A 20,080-nucleotide genomic window follows, 5' to 3' on the forward strand; every position below is an offset into this window, starting at 1 on the left:
TGAGGAAAATGGTATATTTTCTAACGAAACGAAATAATCGGAAATATGTTCGAACGGCATCGATTTTACCGGTGACTCGTAGTTTTCGTTAAAGCTCAGAGATGTCGGTAAAGATGTGAACAAGAAAGTTTGGCTGGACGTCTCGCGCGCGAATATCGTTAGGATTAATAGACGAAGCCAGTTTACACAGCAGTTGCAAATTATCGCGCACAATACGTCGTATCAAATATCGACACTCGAATAGTTAGGACGGTGTTTCTACTTATACATAACAGGTGCCGATGAAGACCATGACAAGCAACGAGTCCATTAGAGGTACGGGCCATTGAAAGAATATACGTTAAAACAGGCCATTTTTTGAAGTGAAATTTATTAACGGAGTCAACTCATGTATGTTAATTTTTTAATGTAAACATTCCTCTGCTTTTTACATAAATGTTCTTTTTATATTTTTCTCACTCGTATTTCTGACACGAATTGTAAAACTTTTCAAAATCGTTTATTGTTTCTCCTCTAAATATGTTTTTTGAGGAGCGATTTCGATTCTGCTTTCTACCATGGATGGTTTGTACTATACACACACGTCACACATATGCACGTATATACAGAAGGCAGGCGCGACGTTCTTCGCGCGGAAGACGCCAGCCGTCGCGATGCCAGAAACCAGCTGCGTCTCAGCTGTTTTCTATCCGTTTCTCAATTTCTCTTTCTCTCGTCTTCTCTCTCGCTCTATTCCATTTTCGAGGACGTTTCGACATTTTAAAATAAGATGATAAAGTTTCCGAGCACAATTTTTCACTACGCGATGCTCGATTCAACTTCTTACATTGTATGAACAATTAACAATTCGATACTCGAAACAACACTCAGATGAATATTTTACTATAGTAAAGATGTATCGTAAGATATAGAATGAAAGATACAGAGAAAAGATTTAAACGACATGTATCGTGGACACATTTTAAAACAACGAATCGATGGATCTAATCGATTTCACGCGAGAGAATTTCAAGAGCTTCACGATGATTCAGTTGGCCAAACCATAAGCAAACGAATGGAGGATACGTGATATATCCGGATGGAAGAGGGACGCGAGCCCAGGAAAAAGAAGCTAAGCTGCTGATGGCTCGGTAAAACGAGGAAACAGCTGTTTAATTTTATCCGCCTCACCTGTTTCATTCGATAGTCGCACTCGTTTTTACGGCAGCCACACTGTATAGCAGCCAGACTGTATAGCAAGTATATGTAGCGTAATACAATACGCGTTCTTTGTGAACGCGAGACACAACGAAGTTAGTCGTGTAATTATTCGGAGAAGGAGTTTCTTTGAATCTGTCGAGAGTGGCACGGGATGGAAAGAGTCGTAAAGTGCGAGAGACATGGAAATTTCGATGTCGCGATAGTTTGCATGCACCAGCACTCGTGGTGCAACGCTTTGTCGTCAAGACTGTACTTGATCTTGATAATTCTGCGTCACGGACACAGCGGAATCCGTTTTTGAGCGGCGCAAAGTAATAGAAAAGCACGGTCGAGGCATACCCGTTAACTCGATGAAGGGTGTCAGAAACAGTGGTCCGGATCGAACGTTTCCAAGAGGGTCGATCCGGCGAACGAGCGGCGCGGCGTGCAGCTTCTAGCGGACACGAGTTTCCAGAAGCTTAGAAAACTAAGGTTTGGAAAAGTTTTTGTTAAAAAGTTGGCCCTTTCATCCCGCAAGTTGGATTCGTGGCGCGATCGATTTTCGCGGATAGCTACGCGAACGCATATTCCGATCGGGGGATCGTCGATCGAGCAACAATACGGTTGTGCGTTTTTCCACACAGTACCGCGAAAATGCTGTAAAATCGGCTGACGCGGTTTCTCTCTCGCGAAAGGAGTGACTTCGTGCTATTGACATCCGCTCTTCGTGGTATCGACATCTCGGTACAAGCCAGCCCGTGCCGGCAGCGCGATTTTGTGCGTCACTTCCACGGTATGGTGGAAGGGAGAGTGAGTGAGATAGCGAAAAGAGGGAAGGGGAGGTGGTGGGTAGGGATAAACGAAGAGAGAGAAAGAGAGAGTGAGAGAGAGAGAGAGGGCGAGGAGAGGAGATTCGTTGGACGAACACGAGCTACGTCGGTATAATTTTCACAAGCGCGAAAATTACTCGGATCAGAGCCGATAAGTCGTAAATTACGAGTGCGCGCAGAGGTACGTTCCAATCGGCGTGTAAAACGCAAGTTTCGTTTGCCTGCGAATGACGGCATCACCCGTCGCTGAAACTTACGATTACTCGTCCGACGTATCGAACTTTGCGTCGAAATCCTAACGCGATTCAATCGCGTGCGAATAGCAATAACACGTCCGATTATCGGGCACGGCGCGATTCTTCCTTCTACCAACAGTTGTGCTCATCATTCCTCTACAAATAATCGCGAGCCGGTAAGCATCGAGAAACGATATATGCGACTCTGATTTCTTACGATCGGAGGGATGACGTCGGGAGTTGTTACGTCGTATGGATTCGAGGCGATGATCTTTGTTCGATACGGAAGGAAAAGTGGGAAACGGGGTCCGTTGAAAATTGACGGAAGATAGGGGTACGGAAAACGGTGTGGAGGTTATTCAGGAATTTCGGCGCGATGACGCGCGCACGTAGAGGAGCGTACATGCCGATGACAGGACCGTGACGGAGTGCTAATAATACGTATAATAGGCCGGTAGAGCGGCGCGCGTGTGTTGGTGTGGTCGCGCATGAATTCGTGCCGATAAGCAGGGGCAGGGACAGGGATAGAGAGATATTCTATCTAGCGCGCATACGCGTATAGATAGTTGGCGTTGGTCCGGAGTATAGAGAAGCGTGGCCATGGTCACGGATTTCGATTACGTGCACGATACTTACAAGTTTGAAGCGTCCGCGAGCCTTGTTGTCACGTTCTAAACGAAGAGCCGATCGATCACGATATCGAACGTCCGATCGACATACACGTGTACGCGTTCGAAATCGACAGATGCAGAATCGGTACACGGAAGTAGGACGATCCTTCGCTGTCTCTCTCTTCTTTCTTCCGATTATCCCTTTTTACCGGCGATGTTTTCTGGTTCGGTCACGTGGTACGCGAGTCGCGCGAGACCCAAAAAATTGTCCGATCGAAGAGATACGGCGCGACGTACGAAGATCGTCGCGAGAATAAGAGGAAAGGAAGACGAGAGGATGGCGAGCTATTTCTCAGTTTCAACCGCAGAGACTTTCTTCGCGAGAATATATCGACGCGTCAAGAGCAAACTAGCCCGTTTACGATAACCACGCGTGCATATATATACCGGCCGTATTACCGCGTTTCGTTCGCGCAGCTTTCAAACGCGTAAGTACGTCTACCTTGAATCTAGTTTTGCGATCACCGGTCATCGGACGTGGTGATGAGTTCTTGGATCCGTTACGATCCAGTCGATGAAAATTTTAATGGAAAACCGAGAAGATCGTAGCGAGTGTCGCGTATCTCTCGGTTCCCGCCTGTTCCTGGCCGATCGTTTCGATGGTCCAGAGAACGGTGGATGGCAGAATTGCCGGTGCAGCCACGGAGCGAGAGTAGAGGTTGCGTGGTAGAGATTGCAAGCCACCACCTCTCTTCCTCGTCCACCTCCGGTCGGCGCCGTTCTTCCAGTTCTCCGGCGCGACGAGACGTTCAGTCGGCTGGCGACAGCCGTCCGTGCTTCGCGTTCCTTCCTATCGCGCACGCTCTGTTTCTCGCCCGCGAAATTTCCTCGTTGTCTCCGCTCTTCAGCTTTTGTTCGCGCCTCGCGGTTCTACCGCTGCTGCCGTCGTTCGATCGTTCGCGATCGTTTGCAAAGGGAAACGGTGGACGCGATGAAACGCGTGGTTGTGGTGGTCACGCGTCGATCGCGACGATTTCGCTAGATCGGTGTCGCCGGTGACCGACGGTGACGTCGACGATCGAGAAATCGCGCGGTCCGTTTCGTGCTGCAGCCCTTTTGGATTTCCCGAAGGTTGATCGTCAAGCTGACAGCACCGAAAGCCCCCGATCGGTGATCGGAAGAGGTAGGCGGATTTTTTCGACTCTAGTAGCTTTGAAACGAGTAAATTTCACGCTTATCGTGCTCGACGGTGTTCGACGAGTTCGGATCTATTTAAAAACCTAACTACGTTGCGTTTCGAATTTCGAAAAAAGAGAAGAACAACGAAACGAACGCGGCGATATTGTCCGATAACGAACGAATACGAGTAAGATGAAACACGACCGTCGTAAGGCCGTTCTCGTCAAAGTAAACGAACGACGTCTCGTGCGCGCACGTGTGTGTCGAACGAAAGGAAGAGAGGAAGTTGTGGAAGGCAACCGGCCGAACCGATGCTCGAGGAAACTCGGTTCTTTTTCGAGAAATGAAATAGATAGGCTACCAGTGAATAGAAAACCGAAGTAGGAAAAGCGCCAGGTGCATCGTTTCGCACGATATTTGTCAATAATCGATGGCGTACCTCCTCGCGATTAACCATCGAGCATTAACCATTTTGCCGTCGATCAAACGATACGCGATAATCGCACACACCCGTTGCTCGAGCCTGAACCCGGCAGACGACTAAATTCTTGCGATTTTCGATTAGCGACGCTTTAGATTCTTCCAGACATTCGAAGCGAATGAAACGACGTAACTTTTCCATATAAATTTTCGCTGTTGTTTCTGTAGCGACTTTTCCGAGTTTTCGAAAGAAATCGAGTCACGGCGCAGAATCGGGGAATCGGATCGCGAAACGTTGGTAGCTTAACGCGTGGCGTGCACGTTGCACTCTGAACCGGATCGATCGATCGATCGGAGAAGAACCATCGACTTGGCTTACTCGGCGAATCCGATTAACACGCGATGATCGTTCGCGGATAACGGGAAGCGGCGAACACGGAAACGCGATCGGTTGTGCTCGTGGACGCAAATTCAGTCGCGTGTGCGTCCATACGTAGCAGCACGAGACACGCGCTAGCGTTGGCCCGCTATACTCTCATCTCAAGTATTATATCGATTAACTGTTGGTAACAGAAGTGAGGCAGAGGAAAGCTCGTCGGAGGGTGGCATAGCTTTGGCTTTCCTATATTATTAATCTTGCGCGCCTTCTCCCTTCCTCTCTCTCTCTCTCCTTCTTTTTCCTTTCCCTGTCAGCCTCGTTCTCTCGTTTTCTTTTGCTCTTTGCCCGCTCGACCCTAGCCGCGCTTTCTCTCCGCGCTACCTGCTAAACCTGGCATATCCTGTGCCAATGAACGGAACTGGTCAGCTATCGCGGACAAGTTCGACGCTTCGAAGAAAATCGATGATTTTTACAGCGCGAGTAAGTGTTGCAACGATGGCCGGTTTGCGCGCTTGTCGTTGGACCAAATTTTTCTCGACGTGGTGCGATAGGAAAACGCGGGCAAATCGATCAAACGCGCAACAATGTGCGGACGATGAAAAAGTCTTCCGAAAGAAGAAATCCTGCTGAAATAACAGAGATACCGAACAGGTTAGGGGAGGGGAGGGGGGTGCGTTTGGTAAACGCGTAATTCGCTGCACGCGCACTTTTTTCGGTACACCGCAATTTCTCATGGCTTTCCCCGGGCGAAGAGCCGACCGTGAAGCCGGATAGGTGGGCGAGCGCAACGAGCGAAACGTCAAATGCCGAGTTGAACGCGACCTTTGTCTGCTCGTGACATCTTCGTAACGCGAACGAGTTCGAGCTTCGCAACTGGTTGCCCCGGCCGAGGTTCTTGCCAGCGGCGTAACGAGCGTTTTGCGGTGGGAAAAGTGATAGTCGCGCTTTGGCAACCTCCGCTCGAGATTTGCCTTCGACAAAGGTATGCCGTTCGATCGTGCCGTGCTCCGCGGCGATTCTTCGTTACGCGATGACGCGCACAGAGGTCGAACAAGAGGGTGAAGGAGGCGGGCAGAAGAGTGGGGGAAAGCGCCTCCGTCAAAGGCCGGTGCGAGCAAGAAGACACACGATGGCTGTGCGTGACATTTTTGTAATGAAAGGAAGCCAAACGTACGCGACGCGGTCTTTCAGTACGGCAGACATCTGGTCCGGTTGCCTGGCAGCTTCCTCTTGGTTGCCCGTTCTAATATTGGAAATTGCGTTCCTATCCGGCCGCGCGGGCGTGCGCCATCTCATCTCCGACGAGCACCGTACCATGTGCAGGACATATGTATAAACACAAGCGCAGTCTGCCGCGATGGCGAAGTCGTTTCCTTTGAAACGTGTTCGCGATCGATCCAAACCTACTCTTCGTCGTCGGCGTTGTCTCGGCTAACTCGCGGAAGGACTTACGCGTCCTTCGTTCGTTCGATGCTCGTTGCTCTCTCCAGGGAAAGCGTAGCGGGGAAAACGTTCCGCGGCGAAGGGTCGCGCGAACGAGAATCCTTCGATGCGGCGAGGTTCGATCGGGAAAAAAAGCGTACGTGAGCTCGCGTTCGTATCCCCGTGCGCGCAACACAGCTGCGCGCAATTACCGACGGTAGAGCCTTGGATTTTCTGCCATGGCACGTATATCGTTTCCCACCGACTCTGCGCTCTTGTTTGCTTAACTAAGCGTCTTAACGAATTGCCGCGGCCGCGCATCTACCCCCGGCCCCTCTCCCCCCTCCCTTCCCTCTTCCTCTCTTTTCTCTCGCTTTTCCGAAACGCCGATCGATTCCATCCACGTCGACTCGCGATATTCGATAGATCAAAAGGGCCAGCTACGAATACTCGGCATGGATTTTCCGAGCTAATTACTCTCGACAGAGTCGACCAGCGATACGTATATACGTGGAAACACTTGCGACTCGCGACAACCGGGTCGCGTAAATTGCAGACATCTGTAACAACAGAAGGAGAGATGGGCCGTGACGGCGATTAAAATTATCCGAGCCATCTGTCGCGATAAAGGCCGGTCGACAGGTTGAGCGTGTTACGCGCTTTCCAGCGAGACGCGCTCAACCATCACGTTCGTAGGATTTCGCGCGCGCCATCCACCAATGAATATCGTTCGCGAACCGATACCGTTTCCAACGATACGCGATCGTACGCGGCATCGCGTTCCCGTAGAGCGGTACGCGCGACTCGCAAACCGCTCCCACCTCCGGTATCCCCGACTCGCCGCGCGTCCCTCGTTACGGTCAACGTGGAAATTAATCCGGATAATTACTTTTCTGCAACGCTCGAAAACTTTGCCCGGACGTTAAAGCGCCGCGTAGGTCGATCGCCGGCGTCGCCGTGTTAATTTCAATGAAATTCTATGGCGTAGAAGCAGTTTGCTCCAGGCGATCGACGATGCCGTTAATTTATTCGGCAATTCGGCCGATGATCGCGATCGGGGGCTCGTTATCGCTTTTACGATTCGCGCGGAGAAAAGCGGCTGCGTCGACCAATCGGCGACTTTCGTCGTTCGTTTCCTCTTTGCATTTCGCGTTAATAACGAGACCATGTGCTACCCTGAAGGTAGTCCCGCGTCGACGGCTACCTACGCTCTAGGTTCCGTTTCGATGTCCCACTTTCCGAATTGCGAAACTATAGGCCTCCCTTTTTCCCCTCGACAATCGGAAAAGACGTTGTAAGAATTTACGCGGACGAGTTTCCTTTCGAGACGGAAACGCTTGACGGCGATCGTCCCTGTATTCTCCGTTTAATCGCGCGCTTAACGGCCGTTATTTATTCGGTTCGCCGCTCTGCAACGTTCAATTATTTGGATATTCAGAGCGAGTCGTCGAATCGCCGAATCGCGATAGATCCTGGCTGGTTTGTAAAACTGCCGCTTCCATTAAAATCGGTCATCGGTATGCGTGGTCGGCTGCTAGTCGCTGAGCACGTACGCGAAATATGCGACCGTCGGGGCACGGGGCGATGCGACGCGGCGCGTCGAGGTAATCGCGAAACGGAATCGATCAAATACGAATCGCGGTCGGACGCGCGATCGCCCGCCTCTATCTTCGGCTTGGTTCCTTCCCCGATCTCCGCAGGGCTTTGCCGAACGCGTTCGACGCGCCGACCGATTCTAGCCTTAGATAGCTCGCGGCTACTTTCCGCTTTTCGGTAAGAATAAACGCGTATACGCGCTCGTGGAAAAAATAGCGAATCAATGGATCGCATGTTGAACAGGCAAGAAGTCGGCTGACGAGAGCATGAAGGTGGAGGATGGAATGGCAACTACCAGTACCCCCCTGCACAAGGTGAAGGAAGAGGCCAAGGAATACTTCGGTTACCAACAATCGTCGGAAGCGTCGTCGGCGACGACGACAGCGACGACGACGATGACGACGCCAACGACGACAACGACCGCGACCACGAAGACAACGACCACGACGACGACCACGACGACGAGCATGGCGACGACTACGACGACCACGACTACGACGGCGACGACGTCAACGTCGCTGGCAACCGTCGCGAGCATCGTAACGGCGCCCAACTCGAGCACGATCGTCAACGGTACCGGCGGCGTAGTTCCGAGCGTCGCTACCACTCCACCGATCACCGTACCGAACGTATCGTCACCAGCGACCACCTCTGCACTGCACCAATCTACCGGCGTAGTTTGTCATCTATCGGTGCCAGCGTCTTCCGTCCTGGTCAACGCCGATCCCTTTCCGGTCGATCTCGACCTCAAGACCAAGATCAAGGGTGCGTGTTTTCTATTTTCTTCGTTCGACCGATCGAATCTGTGGCGATGGTCCGCGAGCAAAAACCATCTAACCACTCGCCCGCCTCGTACTCCAGACGGACGGCCACGATGGATGTCCGAGAGAAAGAAAAAGAGAAAGAGGAAGGAAGGCGGAGAAGGAGAAATACATCCGCGCGTGTTTGGAACGTTGGCGCGCGAAAACGTTCGGTCGGGTTAGCTGTGGGCGCATCGAACGTTAGTTCGGGATATTGCATAGGGGTACCCGTATATCTAGTCCGCGGCCGTGCTCTCGTTCGAATCGTACGTTCAGACTGCACAGGTTATCTAGCAGACGGGCTACTGGAGCCCGCAGCTACTTTGGGAACGGGGCTGAGGGAAAAAAGGCCGCGCCGCGTCTCTCGTCAAAGGCCTGTCATGGTCCGTTCGTCCGAACAGGGTTCCATCCTCCTGTCTCGTATTCGTAATCGATTGTTTTTTGGATCCTGTCGAGTTTGTGGAACACGCGTGCGACGGCTGGTTAGATGATCGGGGACACGCGTGCCAGATTTCCTCCGAAATCTCTTCGGTAAGTTTGACGTAAGCGCGACCGCGTTTGCTCGTAGAAGAGCGTGGTCGTCCGGAAGGGGGGAGGGCAGAAAACGAGAAAAAGAAAAGATGGCGCAAAGTGGAGCACGTGCACCGTAAGCCAACGGAAACGTGTGTGCGTGATCGTAGAACGGTCGACGCGGAAACTCCTGCGAACAGTCAGCGAGGCCGGGTGGTTGGTTGGTCGGCCTCGGTGTGTTGGTTAGGTCTGTTGGTGGAACCGGCTGACTGCCTGGACCAGACGCGATAAGGCACGTCCAACGCTTCCAGCGGGATTCTGCTCGAGGCTGATATCATATCCGGTACACCGTCGGCATCCCCGACGCTGCCGTTCGAGGTATTTTGCGATAGTCGCCCGTACCACGGCTCGTAGTCACCCGTACCACGGCTCGTAGTCGCGCGTTCGTTCCCTTCCTCGCACCTTCTTCTTCCGGATATGCTTACAGCGTACAGAACGCGTCTATCTTTCTTTTCAGCCGACGTCACACACGCGATTCCCCGTGAAACTTCCCTCTCCGATACGAATCGAACGCGAACGCGTTAAATTTCGCGTTAGCAAATCCGATTTCGCTGAATCTGTACGACGACGCGTCGTATTCGTACCTTATAGCGGGTAACCACCTCGTTGCTTACGACACGGCGAAGAAAGATCGAGGATGCGGTAGGTGGTACCGTGAGCGATACGAGTATTCGGGAAATCGGGAGAGACAGGCAAGAAAAGAGACGGAAAAATGAGTGGAAAGAGACGGTGCAGAGAGAAGAACGGGAGAAGGAGGAGGGAGGAGAGGCGAATAGGGGAGCATGGGGTGCGGCTAGGAAGGGATTGCGATCAAAGCCATCTGTTGCATTGTCCCGGCAATTAGGAGGCGACAGCTGAGTCCCAGCGTACTTACTTCCACCCAGGGACTCTCAGCCGAGTGGAGCACGTGCGCTTTATCGATCTCCCTTGGTACTCGTGCAACGGTCGTCTACGAAGACAACGAACCGCCTCCACGCTGCTTCTCCCGTGTGCTCCAGGTGCTGCCGAGGCCGCTGTCGCTGCCGCCGTCACCGCTGCTACCGCGAGATGCGCGTTTCTTGGAACGCTTTCCTCTCCCGACTAACCGATCTTTTTCGATAACCGCTTCGTCTAAGAGTTTCCAATAATTTACGGCTAGGAATCGTCGTCTACGAATCTTCTCGTTACTCTACTTTCTCTTGCAGATTTTTCCCAAATATGCACACGCTGTTCAGGTTTTCTTTCCCGGTTGCTCGTCCCCTTTACGCGTTTTCAGCGCCTCGGGAACGACGAACGTAGGAAGAATTTCGATCGGGGGTCGTTGGGCGGGGCGATATTACGAACTGGATTTGCGATCGATGCCGTCGCACGACGACCGTAAGGTGCGTTCTAGGTAGTTTGGCCCGAGTTCGGATGCAGGTAATTAGCTGTTGGCTACCGACGTCAGGTGGCAGTGACACGGTAGCGGCGACGACCTTCTTTCGTTTGACCCTTTCCCTGTTTTACACGGTTCGTCGCGCCTAGCGTCGATTCGCGTTTGCACGATGACGGAGGCGTAGATGCGTGTAGCGAGATCGACCGCTGGTCAACGAAGGGAGAAAGTAGACGAAGAAAAGAAAGGCAAGGAATATCGTTTTGCCGATGAAGCGTAGTCAGGGTTGCGATTTCTGCTGGTAGACGCGCGAGACGATGATACGACAGGACCACGAAACGACAAGACGCGAGATCGTTCGTCGTATAACTTTTCGGTATTGGCATACGTATTCGAACGCCGGGTTTTGCCACGCATACCACCAAGCCGGAGGCATTCCGCGAGATAACGCGCGGTACACGGAATGGGAACAAGGCAAGGTGGATGACACGGCCCGTAATTGCATGTTATCCGCTGCTCCCACGCACAGAGCACACGGTTGACGCGCATCTGTGCCTCGCACCGGTGCGAGTGTGTGCGCCTATCAACGCGTTTGTAAACGAGTGGCCGATTCGCCTGCCCGTTTCACGTGGTCCGTGGTTGACGGTTCCCCGGATGTACCGAGCACAAAGGACGTTTGCGGGCACCCCGTCCCTTTGCCGCGTTAAACGTTCTCTCTCTCTCTCTCTCTCTCTCTCTCTCTCCCTATTTTAACGAAACAAATCGTAGCTTTCCCCTTTGACGATCTCCTTGCGCGAGTCCCGTCTCCGTCTAGCGCGGCGAACGAACCAACGAATATTTTGTTTCAGTGTCCTCGGCAGCCAGGGACAAGGTCTCGCGAGAAGATGCTCAACCGGAAGTTCACTCGCCCTGTTCTCATCATCAAAAGATTTCAACCGCGGTACCGGCAATCGGACAACCGAAACAGAGCAACGGCACGCCTCGAACAGATCACAAAGGAACAACGATCGTTGTTTGCTCGGCGTCCTCCGACAGCGGTAGTCCTTTACCCTCGCACTACCTCAAACCCGAATCGGAGGACGCGACTGGATCCGCTGGAAGCAGCGGTACCGGCGGTGGCAGTAGCAGCGTGGGTAGCAGCGGTGCAAGCGCCAACGGATCCGTGGCCAACTGCAGGACGGAAGAGCAAAGCGATGTACCTGCACCGTCGAACAGCAACGGCAGCAACAGCACCACGGCCACTACTACTAGCACCGGCAACAGATGCATCGCCGGTGTTTTCGCCGGTCACGGTGAGCTCAAGAGCGTGCTCGGTACCGTCGTGAAATTTGCTACGGGCATCTCTCCTGACACCGGCGACACTGTGCTTACCCTGGTGTTGGCGCTTCTGGTAAATCCGTCACACGTTTTCTTCTCCTCGCTTCTTTGGTTCGCTACCGTCGATGCCAACCTTACGAATTTAGCGTGATCCGTCGCTGCGCGTGTTTCCTGCTGGTCGGTCGTAGCATGCACGATCGCGAGTAGTCGTAAACCGACCCGAGCATGACTAACGTGCGCGTACCAGCTGACGAAGTTGCCTCGAAGGAAACGTAACGCGCGAGTTGGCCCTAGCTGCGACGAACAACGCGCGATGCATTCTCGTCAAATAAAACTGGACGATCGCTTTTCTTTCTTTGCCTTTCCTTTTTTTCTCTTTTCTTCTAATAGCAGGAACAAACGAAAATCGCTCTAACAATCCCACGGTTGTCCAAACGATACGAGATGTCTCGAGCTCGTTCGAACTCTGGCAAATATTCCGAATACGTGTAACGTGATCGGGCGCGTATGAAGCTGGCGTGCGTTCCACAAACGCGACACCTGCTACCCGTGCCACGTCGTAAAACATCGTGGCACGTGACAAACGTAAAGTTACCCTCGCTTCTTGTTTCCGACAATTAGCCGACTATACGGACGACCTTTTTTCTTTGTAGAGCGGCACTATGACCGCGGAAGATTTTCACTCGGCCCTCCAGGAAGCGACCAACTATTCCCTGAAAGGTTTCGTCCTACCGCATCTGAAGCAACAATTGCCATCCTTGCAGAGAGATTTGAGCAACGCTGCCAGAGCAACCAACCAAGTGAGTTCCATCCGATTTGTACTCGGCCGGCGAAAAGCTCTCCGCGGAAAGAAATTTTGCTTATTTTTTCCTCCCGATCCGAATATCTATCGCCTCGAAGGTTACCGTCGACTAGCTGTGCTCCGATATAGGTTAGAGTTATACCACGCACACAGTCGCTAAATTTTCTACAACGAAGGTGGAGGAGAGTAAACGCGTCCGGGAGTAGCGGGTAAAATCAACAGAACTCGGGCTGACCGGCTGTCGACCTGTTTTAATTTCCCAGGCTACTTCGCGGCTCGTGGGTGAGGCGCGCCAGCCTGTTTCACGGAAACATAGACGACCGAATCGAAGATAAAGACCAACGCGGAAAGTCTGCGTCTTAACGAAAAACGGGATTCGTCGAGCACGTTGACGACGCCGCGTTTCCTCGCTTCCTGTTTCTCTTTCTCTCTTTCGAGATTTTCCATTCGTGTTTCCCTTTTTAACGAATTAAAAGGTGGAAACGCTGCGAAATAAACTACGACGCGTTCGACGATCGCAACAAGCCCGAGTCGATTCGTAGCAAATTGGAATTCGCGTTCTGACTGAGTTAGGACGAAGAATAAAGTTTAGTTGGAAAAATGAACGGAAGAGATTTTCGACTGCGTTACCGTTCCCAGCTGGCACTTGTCTCTCGAGACGGCGAAAATAAAACGGAAGACGACCGGATGAATGCGGAGGTGAGAAGAGTGGAAAAGAGAAGGGAGATCGGTGAAAGACAAAAGGATGGAAAATGTGTACCGAAGAACACGTAGGAGCGAGTCGTAGCGTGGTAACGAATTGCAAATTAATAAGAAGGATTTACATTTCTCGAGGCAGCTAGCGGTAAAATATCGAACGAGGGGTAACGACGATTAATTCCTTCGCCAGCCGTCACCCTTCCTTTCCGTTCGCTCCTTTCCTTCTCTGTATTACGTTCGTACAGGAAGCGAATAGCTAGCTGCTGATATTCGATCCAACGTGCTGTTACACGCGTAACTTTACCAATCGTTGACCCTGTTAATTGAGAATCGCGAAAGCAAGAAACCTGCCGACGGAGAAGAACTCCCGATATGATATTAGAAGCGATAAATCCCAGTTTGGCGAGTACGCGGCTTAAAGGAGGGTAACGAGTTGGAAACTTTGTGCGAAAGTCGTCAGCCTTCGGGAATATCGGAGAATCGTAGCCGATCGATGTTTCTTTTCCACTTTCGAGCAGAGTACGAGCAAATCGAGTCGGTCGATCGCTCAACCGTCACCTCGAGTCGGCATTCGTAAAACGGATACCGATCGAATACACGTTTGCCTTTCTTTTCCACAGAGTTGCGCGCAGTTTTTGCGATCGAACGAGGCGGCGGTTCTGGAGGCTGTCGGTTTGGTGACTGCGTCGGACCACGTCGAGATCTTCGGAGAGTACGCCGGTAACGGAGCTGCGAGTGGAAACGGCGGCAATCAGTGTCCTGCTCATTACGGCATACGATCCAATTCCAACCCTGGTATTGGCGCCATTCAGCACACGAACAACGCTACGCCCGGATTCCATCATTATTCCAGCGGCACGTCGCACGCACCGAAGCGACGAGCCTCCGATACACCGTAAGTTTAGGGTCGCGTTACCGACCCGTTTCGTTCGTTTTTCCATCGATTTCCTCGCGCGATAACCACGCAACGGCAACGTATAAATCGCGACGCGTAAATTGCTCGCGGTCGAACACGACCGCGCGAAATCTTTGTTCGTCTATAACGATAATTCACGGAGTAACGAACGCCACGCAGCTGCGCGCGTACGTAGTACGTTTGCCAAGCCGCAAACTCGGCGATGCGTGGCACGGCTGGTTTCGGTAAAATCTTGGCCAGGAGCCTGCATTTCTCAGTCGTGTTTGGCAAACCGATAGAGAAACGATGGCTCGCTTATCGAATCCCCTCGGCGGTCGAACGATCGATCGCCGAAGGATTTCACGCGTCCGCGCGATGCCAATACTCCGATGTTTCGGCAAATAGACGATCGCGGTCGACCGTGATCTAGAATCGATCGATCGTTCGTATATAAAGGATGTTTGGTATTTCCTGCCGGAATAGGATGTGCTCGCCTGGCTGGAGAAATGGGCGCCGACGCGACGCGAATCCAAAGGCGACAAAACGCGACGTGCGCGTTGGCGCAGCCAGCCTGGCCTCCTCTCGATATGTCTGCTCGTGACGTTTCCATATATCATCGGGGCACCACCTTTCTCGAACACCCCGGCCGTCCTACTCCCTACCCTTCGACTACCGGCAAACTTGCCTCGAGTACCTACCTATCAACGTTCTACTAATGCAGCCTACATTCTCCCTTTGCACCGCACCACCACCTTCACGATTCCATTCCACCTCCGAGCTGTACGCGACCACGCAACGACCTACGATTCTGCCAACGATTGTCTCCTCGTTCGACGTCTTTCTTTTCGTTGTCGCGTTTACGACTTCGTTCACCCGATCGAAATATCGCAGGTATTACGAGAACGGTGCCGCCCTCCTCGAGGACGTTCCGGTCTATGGTAAGAGATTGACGAATCCATGGAGTCATCATCATCCGCCGCAACCGCAACAGCAACCGTCTGGCGACGGTTCCTCCCCTTATTGCTGGTATCATCCGCTTCATTCATCGAGTGGATCGATTCAAGGTCTCGGACATCGTCATGCTCACGGTCACGGTCACGGTCACGGTCATGGTCACGGTCAAACTCACGGACACGCTCATGGTCATAGCCAGGGTGACGGTTCTGGCTCGATACCGACTAGTTCCGTGCAAATTAATCAGATGAACGCGTTCTCCGGCCCTCATCACCTAGCTCGGCAACAGCAGCAGCAACAAATGAGTCACGTGCAAACGCAAAACGGAAGCCTGGACGACGAATGGAAGAACATCCATATGATGTTGAACTGTATCCTTGGTATGGTGGAAAAGACGAAGAAAGCTTTGGCCATACTACAGACTCGTGGATGTTTCGCAGCGTCGACGCCGGCGCCTCCCTTAGCAGCCACGAGCACTGTACCAGCTCAGAATGGCGGCAGTACTGGTACCACCGTTGCCGGTAACAATCCATCATCGACCAACGGTTCGCAGGTAGAATCTTCGACGGGCGATCGCGAGGGTAGCTTGAAACGATTATCCGGCGAGATCGTGGCTCAGACGATCAGAGCGATCGAGGATAAAGTGGCGGAAGTGAAGAGGAAAGACGGTTGGTATTTTCTTTTTCTTTCTTCGTCCGAACGTCGATCTATTCGTCAAATACGTTTCGATGGAACACGCGAAATAGCCAGCCGTTCTCACTCGTCTTTTTAGAGGAGGCCGTGAAGAGGGCCGTGATGGCCGAGGTACAGCGTGCCGTGAGAGTGGCGGTAGCCGAGTCCAGAGCGAACGAACGCCTACGAGTTCATCGAATGTTGGACGTTCCGCTGTCTCAAAGGAACCACGGCGGTGGCCTTCGTCAAGGATCGTACGTTCGAGTACACGGTAACCATGGAGCGGTCGATGCGAACGCCAGGACCGTTGCCAGCACACCGACCAATTCCGTTTCCAACTCGATTCCGTCGATCAGCGAAGACGAAAAGGAAGCAGCCACGCAATTGCAAACCGTCTCGGGATCTGTGAGTATATATATCGCGTTTCGTCGTCGGGATGCTGATCGTACCGTTTGCTCGCACCGTCAAATCGGTTTTCAGAGTTGTTGGAACTGTGGCAGACCGGCGCTGGAAACATGCGGTGGCTGCGGAATAGCGCGATACTGTGGCTCCTTTTGCCAACATCGAGACTGGGAGGCCGGAGGTCACCACGCGACGTGTAACAATCCTCCGCCTCGCGAACCTCGAAGGTCCGCGTCTCGCAGCCCGCCAAGAATCGCTAGCGTGAACGAGGCGAACGTCGCCGCACCGATACCGGCCAGCGGCGCGACCAAAGGGAAGTGACGTTACGACAGCAACTACTATCGATTCCGACGATTCGCTAGACCGGTCCAATACGATTCGCGTTAACGTTAACGGCGTTCGTACCGTCAGACACCGCGCGCTCGCGATACATACGCTCCTCCCTCTATGTCGAGTCATACATCTTCGCTGCCTCTTTCCCATTTCTACTGGTTTGGCTACTTGGTACAGGCCATATGCCGCTCGGTTGCGTTTCTGTTTGAGGACTACCACTACCGTTGCATATTTCTACGAGCCAAAGTTGCGTATATTTTGCGAAATTCATTCGTCGGTAACATCGTCAAACCAAAGGGTTAAAGCAATTCCTCGAGTATCCACAAATGCAAAGTTTTGGGAACAGTACGTCATGCGGATAAAACGGAAATTTTTCCTCTCTATGATCGTAGGTGTAACCGTTTGTCGAATTTCTTCTTTAGGATAGTAGGTGTAACGGTTTGTTGTATTGCTATTTGATCGAAGCGACAAAGTAGAGATAAATAATACAAAGTGTATATATGTATATTTCGGATCGTAGATGGTTCGAATAAACGATCAATTTAAATATTGCAAATATCGAATATAAGAATAGTGGCGATTCTTGCTATATTTCGATAATTCGTACGGCGAAGGTAGGAATAAAAATTGAAAGACAAAGGAAATAATGCCGCCCAAACAGCAAACGATCCCGTAAACGTAATTTTTATGATACTACGTGATTTTACGCTACCGAAGCAACAAGAAAATAAAATACCAAAAACGATAACAAAATAACAAAGAAAACGACGACATGTTATGCGCTCTCTAGGTCTCTACGAACATGTAGCACGAAGAAACGATTACCTTTAACGCGGGGTATTTCGCGTGTTTCATCGAAATAAGTTTAGGATAATTTTCCGTTATTGTTCCACGATCGTTATTGTTTTATTCGTCCTAGAGCCGTAATATAAGTAACACGAAACGTGCTGCAATACATTCAATTTTCCTCTTCTTTTACCGAAGTCGATGTACCGCGTAAACTAGTGCGCTATCGATCTTTCACCTAGTCAATTGATAGATTAATACGATGTTTTATTTTATACGCGTAACAGTGTATAAACGCATGTATACGTTTACGAGTCTAGTCATTGTCGAGTCGGGAGATGAAACGAGTTTATCAGTGGTGCGCGCGTTAGGAGAGGACTTTGCTCAAATCTAGACTACGAATCGTTGTATGTTTTTCTAGCTGTATTAAGTTGCAGGGATGTATGATGGATTCTATAGATTGTATTTACGAATTAAGGAAATACATGATTATTCTGTGTCATAACGCTTAAAGAACGAGCACTGGCATCATTCTTTTCCGCGTTTACATTCTTTTCACATTCTTCTTTCTTTTTACACACGGAGGCATTTCATTGATATAAACAAGATTTCATAGGAGAACGTTATTTCCCTTTTGTCGCCGCATTTCCAATTATATTTACAAAAAGGGCTCTCGTCTTTTCTTCCTTTCCTAACGCTTCCATCCAATCTTTCTTGTTTCTCGTGAATAGCGGAACGTTTAGTTTGTTAGAAATGATTTGTCCGGATTTGGTCGAACGTAAAGATTCTCCGACTGCTGCTAACTCTTCCATGATCAATGTTCTCTGAGTTATACGTGCCCATTCCCATATTCTGTCCAAGCTTCTGGAACCGTGTGTACTGCGAGCTAATTGCGCCCAGTATCCTTTCAATTTCTTCGCAAGCTTTTCCCTGCTTTTCTCGCCGATGTATTTGCTGTCCATAAAAGCGTCCACTATGCGGCTGCCTTTCGGATCTTCAAATATTCGCGCTAGTTCCTCTACGTCTGTTTCCAACAAAGAATTGACCATTTTTATGGGCTTGTTAAACCTAAGAATGTCCTGTACGATCAAACTCCCTTGTAAGCTGATCGAACGTTTCAAATCATTTTCCTCCTTCCCTTCTGAATGTTCCCAATGTTCGAACGTTCTTAGGCTTATTATACACGTCACGATTCGATGCTGTCTCTCGTTTGCTTCACACCCTAGAACTTTCAACAGATCAGTTACAAACGCACCTTGTTTCGTTTGCAATCTCAAACATGCGTTCGCCACGCTAACCAAAACACCGGTATGACCCTTGTCGAGGAGTTCGCCGAAGTGTGTGTGAATTTCTTCGAATAATTGCTCGAAATGTTCCTTCACGGTACAGTGGTCGAATAATCGCTGTACGCTGAAATTTGCGCTCCGCATCGACGATAGCCGTTTCAAATTACCTGAAAAATATTCTTCGTAAATCGTATACAAAGATTTGGGACTGGCTACCGATAAGCAAGCTTCCAGCAATCTGGTCGAACTTTCTGCGTGAAAAATGTTGGACAGTTCCTGCTCCCCCTTTCCAGGCTCGAAACATTCTTCCGTAATTTTTTTAATGTACGTTTCCATCAATTCCGGAAACGTACCCTTCAAAGAATATAAGACGCTTTGCAATAATCCAGATGTAAGTTCGTCTTGACCAAATTCTAGAAACCGGGGCCACCTGTATAATCTGTTGCACGTTCCGAATAATAAGTCTTTGTACTCTTGTATGACCGATCGTCTTTCGCCAAATATCACCTTTCTTTTATCGGTGCTATTGTCGGACTTATCGATCAGCCCGCCGAGACATTCTATGACAGTTCTCAAAACATGATTCGCATACGTATCGAATACAAACTCCTCTATATTGTTGATAAAATATTTGCTTAGATTCAACACGATGCTGTTGTAAGATTCTATTTCCGAATCTTTAACCTCTATATCGATATCTGCATCTCGTTCGATGCACGATCCCGAAATCGTGTTTTTGTTTCCTCTATCGGCGCAAACCACTATGATTTTTTGCAAAACATGGCTAGCGAACGTATCGCTACTGAGAGGTCGTAAAGTAGATTTGAAAGCAGCAACTAACCTCTCGATCGTTTCTAACCTCGCATACTTTAAAAGCGAGTCCAGTATCCTGGAACCAACCTGATTCCGGGCATATTCGACTTCGCGACCAAGAGTTTGTTCGTACACGTTATTCACAAATATCAATTTTTCTTCGGTGGTAGAGAAATCGCCTTTCATTAACTCCAGGATATGCACCATGTACTGGTAAGTCTCAGAGTCTACGTCGGACCCATGATTTCGTTGCCGTGCCAACTTTTTCGCCATCTGAATTTGAGATCGTTTCTTCTTTCGTTTTTTACCTCTTTCATCGTTTCCGTGATCGTTGGCCATTGTCCGAAATAATCTTTCACTATCGCATTAATCAACGGACACATAACCTCCTTACAGCTACGGTCAGGTTAAAACTTATAAATTTCGAGTAGACAGCGCCATCTACGATTAGTTTCGACTTATAAACCACTGATACATACGAGAATAAAAATGGAAGCAAATATCGAAACACGAGCGCCATCTACGATTAAAAACCACTGGTACGTACG

General features: G+C 50.5%; 2 protein-coding genes across 8 annotated transcripts; one reads left to right on the top strand and one right to left on the bottom strand.

Moving 5' to 3' along the window:
* Positions 1-52: 52 nt before the first annotated feature.
* Positions 53-17,949, top strand: LOC100649408 (protein CBFA2T2). Of its 6 annotated transcripts, none has more exons than XM_012307826.3 (8): positions 53-315; positions 8,096-8,617; positions 11,422-11,963; positions 12,544-12,690; positions 14,012-14,286; positions 15,178-15,908; positions 16,013-16,317; positions 16,393-17,949. In XM_012307826.3, the coding sequence occupies exons 1-8, from the start codon at positions 282-284 to the stop codon at positions 16,633-16,635; spliced, it is 2,799 nt and encodes a 932-aa protein (XP_012163216.2). In that variant the 5' UTR covers positions 53-281; the 3' UTR covers positions 16,636-17,949. The 6 variants fall into 6 exon arrangements, with proteins under 6 accessions (XP_012163216.2, XP_048261171.1, XP_048261170.1 ...); XM_048405214.1 differs by lacking the exon at positions 53-315 and adding an exon at positions 1,241-1,671; XM_048405213.1 differs by lacking the exon at positions 53-315 and adding an exon at positions 2,168-2,190.
* LOC100645750 (nucleolar protein 9) lies at positions 17,876-20,030 on the bottom strand. 2 transcript variants are annotated; one of them, XM_048405227.1, is made up of 2 exons: positions 18,968-20,030; positions 17,876-18,886 (listed from the first exon to the last, which is right to left on the bottom strand). In XM_048405227.1, the coding sequence occupies exons 1-2, from the start codon at positions 19,869-19,871 to the stop codon at positions 18,057-18,059; spliced, it is 1,734 nt and encodes a 577-aa protein (XP_048261184.1). In that variant the 5' UTR covers positions 19,872-20,030; the 3' UTR covers positions 17,876-18,056. The 2 variants fall into 2 exon arrangements, with proteins under 2 accessions (XP_048261184.1, XP_003395112.2); XM_003395064.4 differs by having other exon boundaries at positions 17,876-20,030.
* Positions 20,031-20,080: the final 50 nt, after the last annotated feature.

The sequence above is a fragment of the Bombus terrestris genome, chromosome 4, assembly GCF_910591885.1.
Source record: "Bombus terrestris chromosome 4, iyBomTerr1.2, whole genome shotgun sequence".
NCBI lineage: Eukaryota > Metazoa > Arthropoda > Insecta > Hymenoptera > Apidae > Bombus > Bombus terrestris.

Bases quoted from the DNA above. Each gene is read 5' to 3' on its own strand.
- LOC100649408 (XM_012307826.3), top strand. From the start codon at position 282: ATGAAGACCATGACAAGCAACGAGTCCATTAGAG. The intron at 15,909-16,012 runs GTTGGTATTTTC...TCGTCTTTTTAG, and splicing joins GGAAGTGAAGAGGAAAGACG to AGGAGGCCGTGAAGAGGGCC. The intron at 16,318-16,392 runs GTGAGTATATAT...ATCGGTTTTCAG, and splicing joins TGCAAACCGTCTCGGGATCT to AGTTGTTGGAACTGTGGCAG.
- LOC100645750 (XM_003395064.4), bottom strand. From the start codon at position 19,871: ATGGCCAACGATCACGGAAACGATGAAAGAGGTAAAAAACGAAAGAAG.